A 12,789-nucleotide genomic window follows, 5' to 3' on the forward strand; every position below is an offset into this window, starting at 1 on the left:
ATAAATGTTGGGTAAAATAACCGAGAAAATACGTGATGGACACCAAGTTGAACGTGAGCTAGCAATGCGCCCTTGTGGCAAAGAGGGCCACCAGCAGCCTGGACTGCACTTGGAGGAGTGTTGCCAGCAGTCAGGGGAGGTGATCCTTCCCCTCTGCTCTGTACTGGTGAGAAACATCTGTAGTGCTAGGACCAGTGATGGGCTCCCCAGTACAGGCAAGACACAGAAAAACTAGAGTGGGTCCAGCGAAGGGCCAGGAAGATGTTCAAGGGACTGGAGCATCTGTTGTAATGGGAGAGGCTGAGATCTGGCTCTTTTCAGCTGGGAGAAGGCTCAGTGGGGACCTCATCAATGTATGCAAATAACTGATGGGTAAGTAAAGAAGACAGAGCCAGGCTCTTCTCAGTGGTGCCCCGTGACAGGGCAAGAGGCAATGAGCACAAATTGTAATACAGAAAATTCCACCTAAACTTAAGAAAAAACTTTCTTACTATGAGGGTGGTTGAACACTGGAAGAGGATTTACAGAGAGGATTTGGAGTCTCCATCCTTGGAGGTATTCAAAACTCTAATGAACATGGTCCTGGGCAACCCTCTGTAGCTGACCCTGCTGTGAGCAGGGGGTTGGACTAGACAATCTCCAGAAGTGCCTCCAGCCTCAGTGATTCTGTGATTTTATGAACTTGATAACAGAAAACCAGCTGTAAGAGAGAAACTGTTGTTCTCAGGACACAGACATCCTTAATGTACACTGTACAAAACAGCTGCCTTTGCAGCAAAAACCCTTAAAAATTCTGCACAGAGGACACTGCTCCAAAGCTGTGCATCCGGCAGTCCCAGCAGCCCCGTTGCTGGCTGTAATAAATAAACACCAGTCTAACAGGAATATTCAAAACACATTTCTACTTGACAATGTCATGAACCAAATCTGATTAAGTCTATACATACCGGCCCAGACCTTAGCCCTGCAGCTTTTTAGAAGCACAGAATATTTAGATTATCTAAAAGAATAACCAAGTTGATGGTTGACAAGCCTCATGATCTGGAAATATCTACATGTGGAAGAGCTTTCTAGTAATAAATTGTTTTCTTTTTCCCACCAAGAAATATGAAAGCTCTAACAGGAGTTCAAGCTAGATGATTCAGTTAAGACCTAAAGTATATTGTAGTTTTTGGTAATGAAGACTAAACATACTGCAGCTATTACTTTTAGTATCAGAGTTAGCATCACATACAGTCTTTTAAAATCATACTACTGGAAATATCTGTTTGAACTCCAGAAACAGTTAAAACCTGATGCAAAAAATAGTGAGTAGGATTCTGTATCATTCTTGCTGGAAACTAGATGAAAAGTGTCCCATCTAATGCCACAGCTCTGCAAATCCCTCTGGACAACTATAGAGATTCCATAAATATTGAGTTTTTTATTTGTCCCACCCATTCTGTGGTCCAGTTTTCACATTAAAGTGAAATTAGACTGTAAGGAGGAACAGAAACTGAAGTCACAAAAGGCTTTACCGCAGGATTTTTGCTTGCTAAAAATAACCAGCAGTGGGGCATCCAAAGGAAAATCCTAACTTAGGTGACCTGTAGGCCACTTATTCAAGGGCACTTTAGGTGTCTAGGTGAACCTGGTCTCCTTTCAAGGTTTGCTCATCACATACTGGTAGCCAGGCCAAGATCCTTTCTATATTTTCAGCTGTCTGTGTACATGAGTACCTATTTTCTAGATGGAGAAGTAAGGAAGCTAAGGTGTCCAGTCTGTTGTCATCCAAATCAATAATCTCCGATTTTAATCCTGGCTGTGCACAGACATTCAGCATTCTGTGCAGGGAGATGAGTTTCCAGTGAGATAAAGTAGGAACCAACATGGACTTCTCAGAAACAAATCGTGTCAAGCTAATCTTATTTTTTACTGTGTTTTGTGGCCAGGGAGGAATAGCTTATATTAAAGATCATGACCATGACCTTAGCAAGATTTTCAACTGTTTCTGGGAAAGCAACGTGAGACTAATTTGAGAAGCATGTTCTTAATGAACCGCTATTGGGTAGAAGCCATAATAGCTGACTAACCATAAAAGGTAACCAAGTATCAGCAGAAGGATGAACTGATGGGGTTCTGCATTTAGTCTTTTTGTTACTGGTGGAAAAGGAATTTGCTTATTAACGATATGAAGCTTGGATGACCATAAGTCTATTAGAGGATGGGATTAGAATTTAAAATGTTCTTGACAAATTATAGAAATAGACTGAAAAGAAATTGATTAAATTAAGACAAGTGCTACGCATTGGGCTGAAACAGGAATACTAAAAAGCCTTGTATATGTTGAAGAACAGTTAGAGAGGTGGCACCAGTTCTTTGGAAAAGCAATAAGGAACCATAAAAGATCACAAAATTTACACGAACTAGGAAAAGAAAAATATCATGCAAGTTCGTGTGAACAAGAACAGATGACTGGGAAAAATCCAACTGCTCCACTCTGTACTGGTAAGGTCTCTTCTCAGAAACATGTCTCAGACAGTATTCCGCTCTTGAGGAGGATCTAGGTCAGAGAGAGCATAGGATGCTAAAATGGCAATAATCAAAGGCAAAGCAAGTTTTATAGGTAATCATAAAGGAAATGGCATTGTTTAGCTTGAAGAATAAAGTTAAGGGAACACATAGTAACAGCTTTGCCATAAAGAGCTATTGCAGAAATAAGAGGGATTTTCTCCATGTTCCTGATAAACAGGAAAGAAGCAATTGGCCTAAAAAGCAGTAGGAAAGACCTAATGAAACAGATCTTCTGGGGAGAAAGTGACATGCCTGTGATACATTGGTAAGAATAGCAGACTAGACATCAGACTAGCCCACCCTGCACTGGGAGAGCATGAGATGCAAGAAGATTTCTTGAAATCTTTTCTCACCCTACACTACTACAGTTGCATAACGGGCTGTAAAGATCCGGACAAACAGTTCATTCCTTATTGAAGGCTTGTCTGGAAACTAAAGATGATAGCAGTTTATCAGCAGTCACTTATCTAATGGTTTTATTACAGTGAGAAAGAGAGAAAGTTGTTTTCCAACCCAAAGAGTAGTTACAAACCACAATGCTAGCAGTCGTTCTAGGAGATCATTCCTCCTACTTTGCAGCACAGTGTAATTAATACTGAATGCATCAGGTCTTACAGGATTCTTAATCCTCAGAGGAGGGGCAGCTACAGTCCATGCGTAGCTACTTGACTCTACCTCCTGCATTTATGAGGCCATTTATTTGATCTTTCCATGCTCTCACACAGGACATTGTTGTGGTGGTTGCGGTCACAGTGGGAGAGTCTTTTTTTTTCGTGTGGTTGGGGCTAACATCCTGAAAACCTCCATGCTGGATGGAGATGGAGCAGTGGAGAAGGGGCTATGAGGTTCCAGCAGTTCCCAGGAACGCACCACCAATATCGGTACACCAGCTGTGATTTGTTCCTGTCTGGACATGCTTGTTACCTTTGCAGATAACGCTAATTTGCAGGCTCAGCAGAAGGAGAGACGTTTCCCATTATCGTGTTCTTCTTGCATCTGGAATTCTAAGTGAACTACATAACAGAGTCTTCTGCTTTCTTAAGCATTTTTTTCTCCTTTCTTTAATCATGCTGAGATTTCCTGTGAAAACTGTTAGCTGTAATTATCATCTGCAGATCAGTGGGTATGCTAAGCTGTTTCTTAAAGGGATTTTTTTTTTTCTGTGAATTTCAGATGACCAAGAACAAAATTATAATCACCTGATACTAAACAGTGCCACCCAGACACCTACACATGGTAAGAGAAAACAAAGAGCAAAATTACACATGTTGTAACTTTCCTCTGCCAGCCAGTAACATTTACTGGTATCCAAGCATGTTTAATGTTAATAGAAATGTTCCTACAGCAATGATGCATGAATGATGGTTTCCATTAACATTAAACATAGGACCATATTTTTTAATAGTGTGCAAAATGAAATATGGCCCAGTCTTTTATAATTTTACCCATCAGCCTTGTGTTTCCCTATGTCTGATTGCTTCTTTCTCCCTTCCATGTCAGCAAGGTGCTGTCAGATTTAACTGGCCAAAACAGTGAAGCTGATAACCAAAGTCCCTCTTGTCAGCCAAGCCACTCAACTTATAGTGCTGCTTGTGCATATTTCTAAGATTGGTTAGCAGATTGACATGGGGCAAGGGCTCCTAAGCTGACATGGTTTTGGCATAACAATATGTGTCCAGAGTTTGGTTTCACAGCTAAAACCAAGCTCTCCAGCCCATACTTGCATGGGTCTGGATGGGATAAACTACCGAAGCCCCTGATTCACTGCACAATGTCTCTCTAGTTTCTGGTATGCAGCATGGGTAAAGACCATTAAGAAAGTCAGGATTTCCCCTGCCCACTTCCATAAACAGAAACACCTCTTTCTAAACCAGTTCCAGTGGTTGCTCTCAAATCACCTTTATTTTATTGTGGAAACATGACATTTCTCTGGCCCTAGGAACTTATGAAACCCAGAGCAACTTTCATGTCTCTATGCCCACCACAGAGTCAACCAGCACTGACCTATCCCCATAACCTCAGAAGTGACACCTTAGGAGATGTCTAGGGCAGCCTATCACCACCATATAACCTGCCTGGTCATCCTTCTAAAGGGTGAGAGCATCCCTTCCAGTGTTACCCCAAAGCTCCCTTGGGTTTGGTCTTTGTACCCAGTTTCGTAAGTATTACTACCCCTTCTGACGGTGTTCTTGATGAGCTCTGAAAATCCACATTTTTAATTTGTTTCACCACTGCACATGGTTCAGCACGTTTATTGGCACCTCTCTATCCAGCTCTCTTGACCGAACAAGCTTGGGGATGCCCCATGTCATACTTTAGCCAGTTTCAAGAGTTTAGGTGCTATTCAAAGATGCTCCTTTGCTTTCCCTTTTGTTTCCACCATCTCATCCCAACCTGGAGATGTTTCTTCACATCCTCCATGGCCAGAAAGACTGCCTCTCTCTGCTCAGCCCTGTCCCTCCAGCCCTTTGGCCTCCTCTGCCCTGGCTCCCTCCTCCTTTTGGTGTTCTTGGCCCCACACTAGCAACTGAGTGAGGGCAGCATGTCCCTCCCTGCTTTGTAGCAATCTCAGACCACACAGTCAAGTCACCTGCAGCTTCCTGGCGCCATCCAAATCCAGACCAGTCACTGCCACCCAAATGAGCAGCTCCCCGTCTCTGTGCAATCAGACCAGCCTCTGAATGAACGCCCAGGTCCTCTCTGTTCTCTTCCTTCTTCTGCTGCTACCTTGTCTTGGTCTTGTCCATGTTCCTCCCTGTGCCCTTTACCCTTTGAACAGGATATATTCCTCCGGCATTTGCAGCTGGAACATTCCTTCTACCAGGGAACCAGTAAGTGATGGATAAATCTCATCTTAATATACACTTCTTGCAGCTCTGAATCTTCATATTTGTTGCTCTTTTTGTTCTTGCACTTGTTTTTAATTCTGAAACTTCATCTTGATTAACTATTCTGGATTGATTTATTGTGAATTGTGTGTTCTTGTATAGAAATTTCCATGCTTCTTTTCTGCATAAAAGGGTGGGACAATAACTGCCCTTGCAAAGGTCACCTAAAACCTTTGGTGTTTCTCCTTCCTAGAGGGTGGGTCAGGCAGCTCCTCAGCCTGCCAGTTACTTTCAGTTGTAAGGCTACATTATGAGTTTGGATTTTTCGTCTCACAAAACCCCCAGGAGAAACAATGTCAGCTTTAAACATGGCAATAAAACAGGAGTAGTTATTGAACCTGAATTGACAGCCTCAAATGCTCTCCAGACTACTTATTTTGTTTATTTTTTTACTTTCCTGGGAAAAAGAAGAGAAGAAAAAGATGGAGTAGTAGGGTTGAAACTGTATTGTCTTCTCTCTGGTCTTACTACTTGTTCTTCAAATCTAGCACATGCTGGGTTCTGAGATCTGCCCCAGCAGAGCCCGATGAGTCCTGTTTACCTGTGTCTGCCCAGAAGTTTTAATGTAGCTCCATCATCAGGTCTCTGTTGCATTCAATAACTCAAGGTAACAATATGTGCTAAAACTTCCCTCTGGCCCTGACAGATGCTTTTCTTTTTTATGTACTTGAGAGGCAAAAATCAAAGCAGATAGACTCATGATCTTGGATTAGAAAATTTCACTTTTTTTCTTCACTCATTTCTTGTGTTTACTGTAACTTAGCTTTGGTTGTACAAAGTGACTTGAATGATCTGACTACAAATAACTGTATGATTCAGAGTTAGATTTTATTCCTAAGTTATCCATATGGTCATGGACACTTTTGTTCATGATACTCGTGTGCTGTTGCTGGTGATCCACTGCTTTGTGAGTTTAAAAGTATATTTGGACTTTTCAAAAAAGGCATCAAAAGAGCTTGCAGTATTCATAATTACTGCTGAAATTCTGAGACAGTTCAGCAGTGCCATGGGTTTAATTTAATTCCCTTCCTGGGTAGGACATGGTGTACATTTTCTGTGTGATTATGAAAATTTGTAGGTGGACATGAGCTGTCTTTCTGAGCACCATGTTCATGAGCTCTGTCCCTTAGCCTGTCCCTAGCATCCACCATGCAGTGACACCATCTGCAATGAGCAGAAGAAAGGAAACAAGGCAGTGTGAGGCTCAGGACATGCCCTGTGTTGCATGTGGCCGGAGTTTAATTTGCTCTGAACTGAAGTAAAACAGGCAGAGAAAGGTTCTGAGGCCACCAGCACAGAGCAAGCAGGGTAGGAATTCTAAGTGACATGCCACCAACCAAACAGCACTTCAGCCTGAACAGAAACCCCCTCCCACGCCTGGAGGGGCTCCCTACAGCCTCCCCAAGGACTGCCTCACCCAGCAAGGATGCACTTGACCTTGCATATGTGAAGGGAAGGGTGAGCTGTGGAAAACTGGAATACCTTGCAGGATGAGAGCTCAGCTGCTCTGGGCTGGTGATCTCTCTCCCATCTCCTACCATCATAGGAACTGCACAGGTTTCTTACCTTCTCCTATAATTCCATTACAATGAGTCTCCGAACTCATACAACCCTGGGACTGAGCAGCAGAGGCTTTCCATAGCCCAGCTCTGGCAGACAGGAGGCCCAGGGCTCTGCAGGAGACCTCGTCATGGAGGAGGGATGAAAGCCAAGTTCCCTGTGCTCCCCTTTCCCGTTCCTGTGCTGGCTAGTCCTTTGCAAATGTAGAGCATATGGCACCAACCCATTCGTTCCCCCAAAGGTCTGGGGAATCTTACTGCAGGAGTGATCCAGATGTGCAGTGGGGCAGCTATATCTCTCAGCCTGAAGACAGGTTGAGAGAGTTGGGGGTGTTCAGCCTGGAGAAGAGAAGGGTCTGGGGAGACCTTAGAGCCCCTTCCAGTGTCTGAAGGGGCCTACAAGAAAGCTGGAGATGGACTTTTTACAAGGGCATGTAGTGATAGGACGAGGGGAAATGGCTTCAAACTAGAAGAGGGGAGATTTAGATTAGAGATCAGGAAGAAATTTTTCATTGTGAGGGTGGTGAGGCCCTGGCGCAGGTTGCCCCGAGAAGCTGTGGCTGCCCCATCCCTGGAGGTGTTCAAGGCCAGGTTGGACGGGGCTTGGAGCAACCTGGGCTGGGGGGAGGTGTCCCTGCCCAGGGCAGGGGGTAGCACTGGATGGTCTTCAAGGTCCCTTCCAAACTAAACCATTCTACAATTATATGAAATTACAGGGGATAAGGACAACTTATGCTCACAAGGAGCCAGGAAAAAAAGAAAAAGCAGATTTGACCTTAGCTCTCCAAGCTTCAGCTTCAGGTTCCCCAGGTTAAAACCCAACACACTCTGTTTAAACCTGGCTTGGGGGGTTGCCGCTCTTGGCACACACCTTCTCAATGCAAAGGATATGCCCATCACAGTGGGTTGTGCGGCCGTGAGGTCGCTGGTGTGATTACACTGAACTCTTCCCATGCAGGAAGGAATAACTACTAATTAATGGTGGCATCACATATAATCTGTTCTGTCAGGCTGATATCATTTAATTAGCATAGTGCTGTTCGCAGCACAGTTAACACAAAGCGAGAAGAAAGTGTCCCTTCTCTCCCTGCCTGGATGGCACAGAGGGTTCAGAGGAGAGAAACATATGTCTGTCCTGTTTTTGGAAAATGTGATATGTTGGGGAAGAGAATTTCCAATGGAGATCAAAAGAAATGACCACAGGCAAGTGAGTCTGTCCAGCCGTGGTCTGCAATACCAGAATGTATTTTCTGTTGTTTGGGGCTCTGAATTACCCAGTGTGACTTTGAGTATCCCACATCTTAAAGAATTCTGTTGATTTTCTTCTGATGTCGGTCTATTCATGAACCTAATTCATTTCTAGGACACTGAATGTCCCATTATAGAGGTATCCACAGTCCTTTAGAAATTCTGAAATCAGTGATGGACTTCAGACCTCAATTACACCGAAATCAGATGTTTGATGTAGGTTTCCTTAGCTCTAGAATTTACTTTCACATCAGCTGCAGATTTTAGCTGCAAATGAAGAACTCTTCACCTATTTTTGGAAATATAGTGATTTGGTACGTAAAAGGTGATTGTGAGTGCTGAAGTACTAATTTCTAAGCACAACTAAATTTTACATATGGAATGCAGGTAAATCTTTTGATACATTAATTTATCTTCTTTAGCTATTCAATCTTTATACAAAATAAATAATTTGGCCAAGTCTTTTCCCATAGATGATGTCTGGGTTTGCTTGGATGGAGGCATATTTCATTTTATAGCTGTATTTTCCTATATACATATGCATGTATGTGTGTATATTTTTTATATTCTTTCCCTCCTTCCTTTCTTCCTTTGTTTCTTTTTCTCTTCTTCCATCTATCCACCATTTCTTTCTCTTTCTTTCTTTCTTTCTTTCGTTCTTCCTGTCTTTCCTTCTTTCCTTTTTTCCTGCTTTCCTTTTTTCCTTCTTTCCTTCTTTCCTTCCTTCGCTTTCTTTTCTCTCTTTTCTGTCTTTTCTTTCCTTCTTTTTTTCCTTCGTTCTCTTTTCTTCATTTCAAATATCCAGGGCATCTTCCTTCCCACACAGTAATGGGGCTTTGGGGGATATATTGCTGAAATAGTTCTTGCATCAATTTTCTAACATCAGACCAGAAGCTTCAATTTGGGACAATCCCAGAAGATATGAAAATTATTCCCTAAACTGTCACATCTCCTCAAGCAATTTGTTGAGAGTTTTGTGTCTATTGTGTTTAAGACACTGTTTACAAAATCGTAACAATTAAGGACTGTTTAAATTAGATTTATCCCCAATAGAAATCTGTGTGAGGAAATTAGAAGATAATCAGTTCTCTAGAATATAACCTACAGAACAAATAGACACTTTATGTACGCTGCTCTTTTTGCAAAGCAGCAGGGCTTTGATGAAAGTGGGAAGGGAGATGAACCAGGTCATCTGACAGGACTGGACAACATACTGCCAGCTTTTTGATGCATACAAGTTGACATTTGTGATGGGGACACCAGTTGACGATTCAGCTGCTTTGCTCACCAGTTTTGCAAAGCAATGTACACAGGTGGTTGTGTTGCACCATAGCTCCACTTACACAGTTACAAAGCAGATTGGAGCAAAGTTGTTAGTGAATCAGGATCGCTATTTACGCGTCTTGGCCTGAGAATTCTCTGCCAATGTCCTACAGTGCAGAGCCGACCTCTGCGCAGGGGATGCATTGGTTTGTTGGGACCATGTTTGGACTTGAGCGATGTGACTTCCCTCTGATGATGTGTGCTGACCTTCCTTTAGTCAGTGATGTAGGGGGGCAGAGAACAACCCTGGGGCTGAGAACGGATAAAGGACTTCAACGGCAACTTCCTTGAAAGCGCTCAGCACTGAAGCAACTGATCTTTGCTTTTTAGACTAAATACGTTGTATGTTTGGACAAAGAAATCACTCTCTTCACAGTAGGGCTAAAAGAGCCTCCCAGCTCGAGGTACAGCCCATTTGCTGAGTATGGAGACCTTAACTTGCAGGTGAATATTATTATGCCACGCATGACATGGCCCACGTTGCACCCAGCAAGTGACTATTGTAAATAAAACACTGAGGCTTGCGGAGTGAAACTCAGCTGTGTAACTGTGTCTCCACCCTCATCTGCGGGAGGAACACGAGGACCTTCTCTCTGGGACAGTACAGTTGTTAAGAAAAGGGCCAACATGAGCTGAATAGCTCTGACACTGGCCTCAGGTTCCTCTTACAGAAGCAGAAGATCCCGAACCATAAGCAAGGGGAAGCAGCATCTTTATTCCTAGTGAATGTGAAACCAATGAAAAAGACCAAAAGTTCTAGAGGCAAAATCACAGCATCATAAAAATCAGAGCATGTAAAACTGCTGAGACAAAGGGGTTTTGTTTTTACCATTTTCATTGCTAGAAGTGCTATCAGTGTGGAGCTCACTATGACTCCACCAGAAGGCTGTGGTGGTCCCTGCACCACATTCAGCCTGTCAGCCTCACCCTGGTCCTAAAGGGCTGAAAGGAGATGCTCACACATTGCCCACTCAGGATGGGTGATTTGTTTCTCTCAGTGGATAGTGCTAGTTTTGGCTCCCTCACCTTGTCTGCTGTGAGGACCAAACACGCAGATGCATTTTCCTTTTTGAGCCAGCTTCCCCTCCATGCAATGGCAAGCTTTGAGCATGAGGCGCTCGCAGAGGTGGAAGGAGTTAAGAGGCTGACAGTTTTCAATTGCACAGTCTCAAATCCAGCAAGAACAAGTTCCAGTCCCAGTTCTGCACAGTTCTGCATGCTGGCTGCTCCCGTGCCAGGGCCATGTGTTGTTTTCTGCATCCCCATGACAAGGCGGCCAACTCAAGGAGAAGTGAATATATCTTTTGCTGGGATTGCTGAGTGTAATTCTACTTTCTGTAGTTTTTCCTTTGATTTTAATTGGCAACGTTATTCCTCTCACCCTGTGTTGTAGTGTGTTACTATGCTATGTTCAGTTAAGCACTTTGTGTACTCCAAAGCATCTTCATGTTAATAGCCCCTGGGTGATATGATTCAAGTATATTATTATGCTCTGTGTATATATTGTAGCATTTAAGGCCATCATCTTGCAATGTGCTGGTGTACCTCATCCTCTTTGCATCTTACCCCTTCAGATTGCTGCTCAGTTCTCAGCCATGAGCCTAATCCTAGCACTGTCCTGATACACGGAGGTTTTTTATCACTGACTGAATTTAAAATCCCACATCTCCAGCTCATATAAATGAGGGCAGTTATTTACTGGAGAGCTGCTGATTTACACCATGGGGGATCTGACCTGGAAATGTATAAACCTCTTTGAGATTCTTCACCAGACATGCAGAAGACTATTAATAACAGTGTTTGTAACATCAAAAAAGAAGTGTGAAAACACAGATAGTTCCCCCCCCAAAGACTGAAGATCTGTGTTATAAATTTTAATTCGAGTCTGTGAACATCAGTTCTTTGCCTGCTATAACAGTATGTCACTTCCAGGATGGCTCAGGAGGTGCTAAGTCTTGGCACAGAAGGCCACCAAACACCATCAGCTACTACCAGATTTTCCTGAGGAATGCGGTCCTTTGTAAGCGCTTGCATCGTAATCAGAGAAGTCTTTGTGTCTGAGCCTTCAAGCAGCTGAGCAGAAGGCAGTGCTGGGGGAGCAGTGTGTGCTTTGACAGAGGACTGAAGCTATGCTGAGCTGAAGCTGAGCAGCAGAAGGCTTGCTTGTATCAGCTTCTCCTAGGTGACATTGTTTGCTTTCTCTGGGTGAATGTTTTAAAAGGCATCTGTTGAAATGTCTTGCAAAATTCACACAACATATGTGCAGACTCATATGCAAATATGGAGCACATCCCTTTTGCCACTTGAGCTTTGTTTAAAACTTCGCCGTAAATTCACTTTTTTTTTTTTTTTTGTCTTGGGTATCATCTGCTCCTGTCCTTGCACATGAAAGGTTCTGCGCCTTATGTAAACACTCTTTGAAACAGAAGCAGGGCAAAGCAAGATGCTTCAAGAAGGCTTCAGGTCTAATTTCCACAACACAAGTCTCCAGCTTTAGAAATCCTGAAACTGCTTCTGAGCCCCGTGATTGCGGAAAGTTTGCAAAGCCCTGATGGGGAATGAGGCTCTCCCTCAACTTCGAGTGACTTTCATTTCCTTCACAGATTACAAAGCAGTTCAGCGGATGCAGAAAGCAGAAGAGTGAATCCATGTCTGCTCAGAGGCCAGCTGTAACTGCGATCTCCCATGCACAGAGGGAACTGCAGCCCCCTAACATCCATGTGTGTGTGTCGTGGCCAGATAGTCTTTTCAGGATACAGGATGTAGCAGGAAACGTGTTCCTCTGGCAGTCCGTCAGTGCTCCTGGTTCCTCAGGCACAGAGCTCTCTGCCAGTCTGCTCCAGGGCAGTTTTTATTCAAGAGCCTGGTTCGAATGGAGCAGGGAAACCATTCCGAGCCTGGCCCATGAGTCCACTGGTTCTTATGGAAATACAGCAGGGTTTGGGCTGGCCCAACAATTCTGGCTCATGAAAGCAGAAGAAATGCACAGTTCTTGCCCGGTAGGTGGCCAAGAAGAGAGATTAGAGCTGCAAAGGAAGAGTCTCTCCACAGGGATGCCTGCTCCCTTCTTGAGCTTATCGTGCCAACATTGTGCAGCCCAGTGAGCTCCTGGCAGTGCTGTGCCATGCCACCAGCCCTGCCAGCGGCTGGAGCAACACGGCGCTCTGGTCTGTGAAACCACCAGTGCTCAGCAGATGAGGAAATGCTGCAGAGTTAAG

General features: G+C 43.8%; 1 protein-coding gene across 1 annotated transcript in view; it reads left to right on the forward strand.

Annotated features, from left to right (window-relative positions):
- Positions 1–12,789, forward strand: part of SHISA6 (shisa family member 6) — a gene marked incomplete at its 5' end in the record, with an annotated part of 269,956 nt that overhangs the window by 244,158 nt on the left and 13,009 nt on the right. Inside the window, one exon of the mRNA XM_009894354.1 lies at positions 3,727–3,789. Coding sequence (XP_009892656.1) covers positions 3,727–3,789 — 63 coding nt within the window. The remainder of the gene's footprint in view (positions 1–3,726; positions 3,790–12,789) is intronic.

This window comes from Charadrius vociferus, unplaced genomic scaffold (assembly GCF_000708025.1).
Source record: "Charadrius vociferus isolate BGI_N301 unplaced genomic scaffold, ASM70802v2 scaffold121, whole genome shotgun sequence".
Taxonomy (NCBI): domain Eukaryota; kingdom Metazoa; phylum Chordata; class Aves; order Charadriiformes; family Charadriidae; genus Charadrius; species Charadrius vociferus.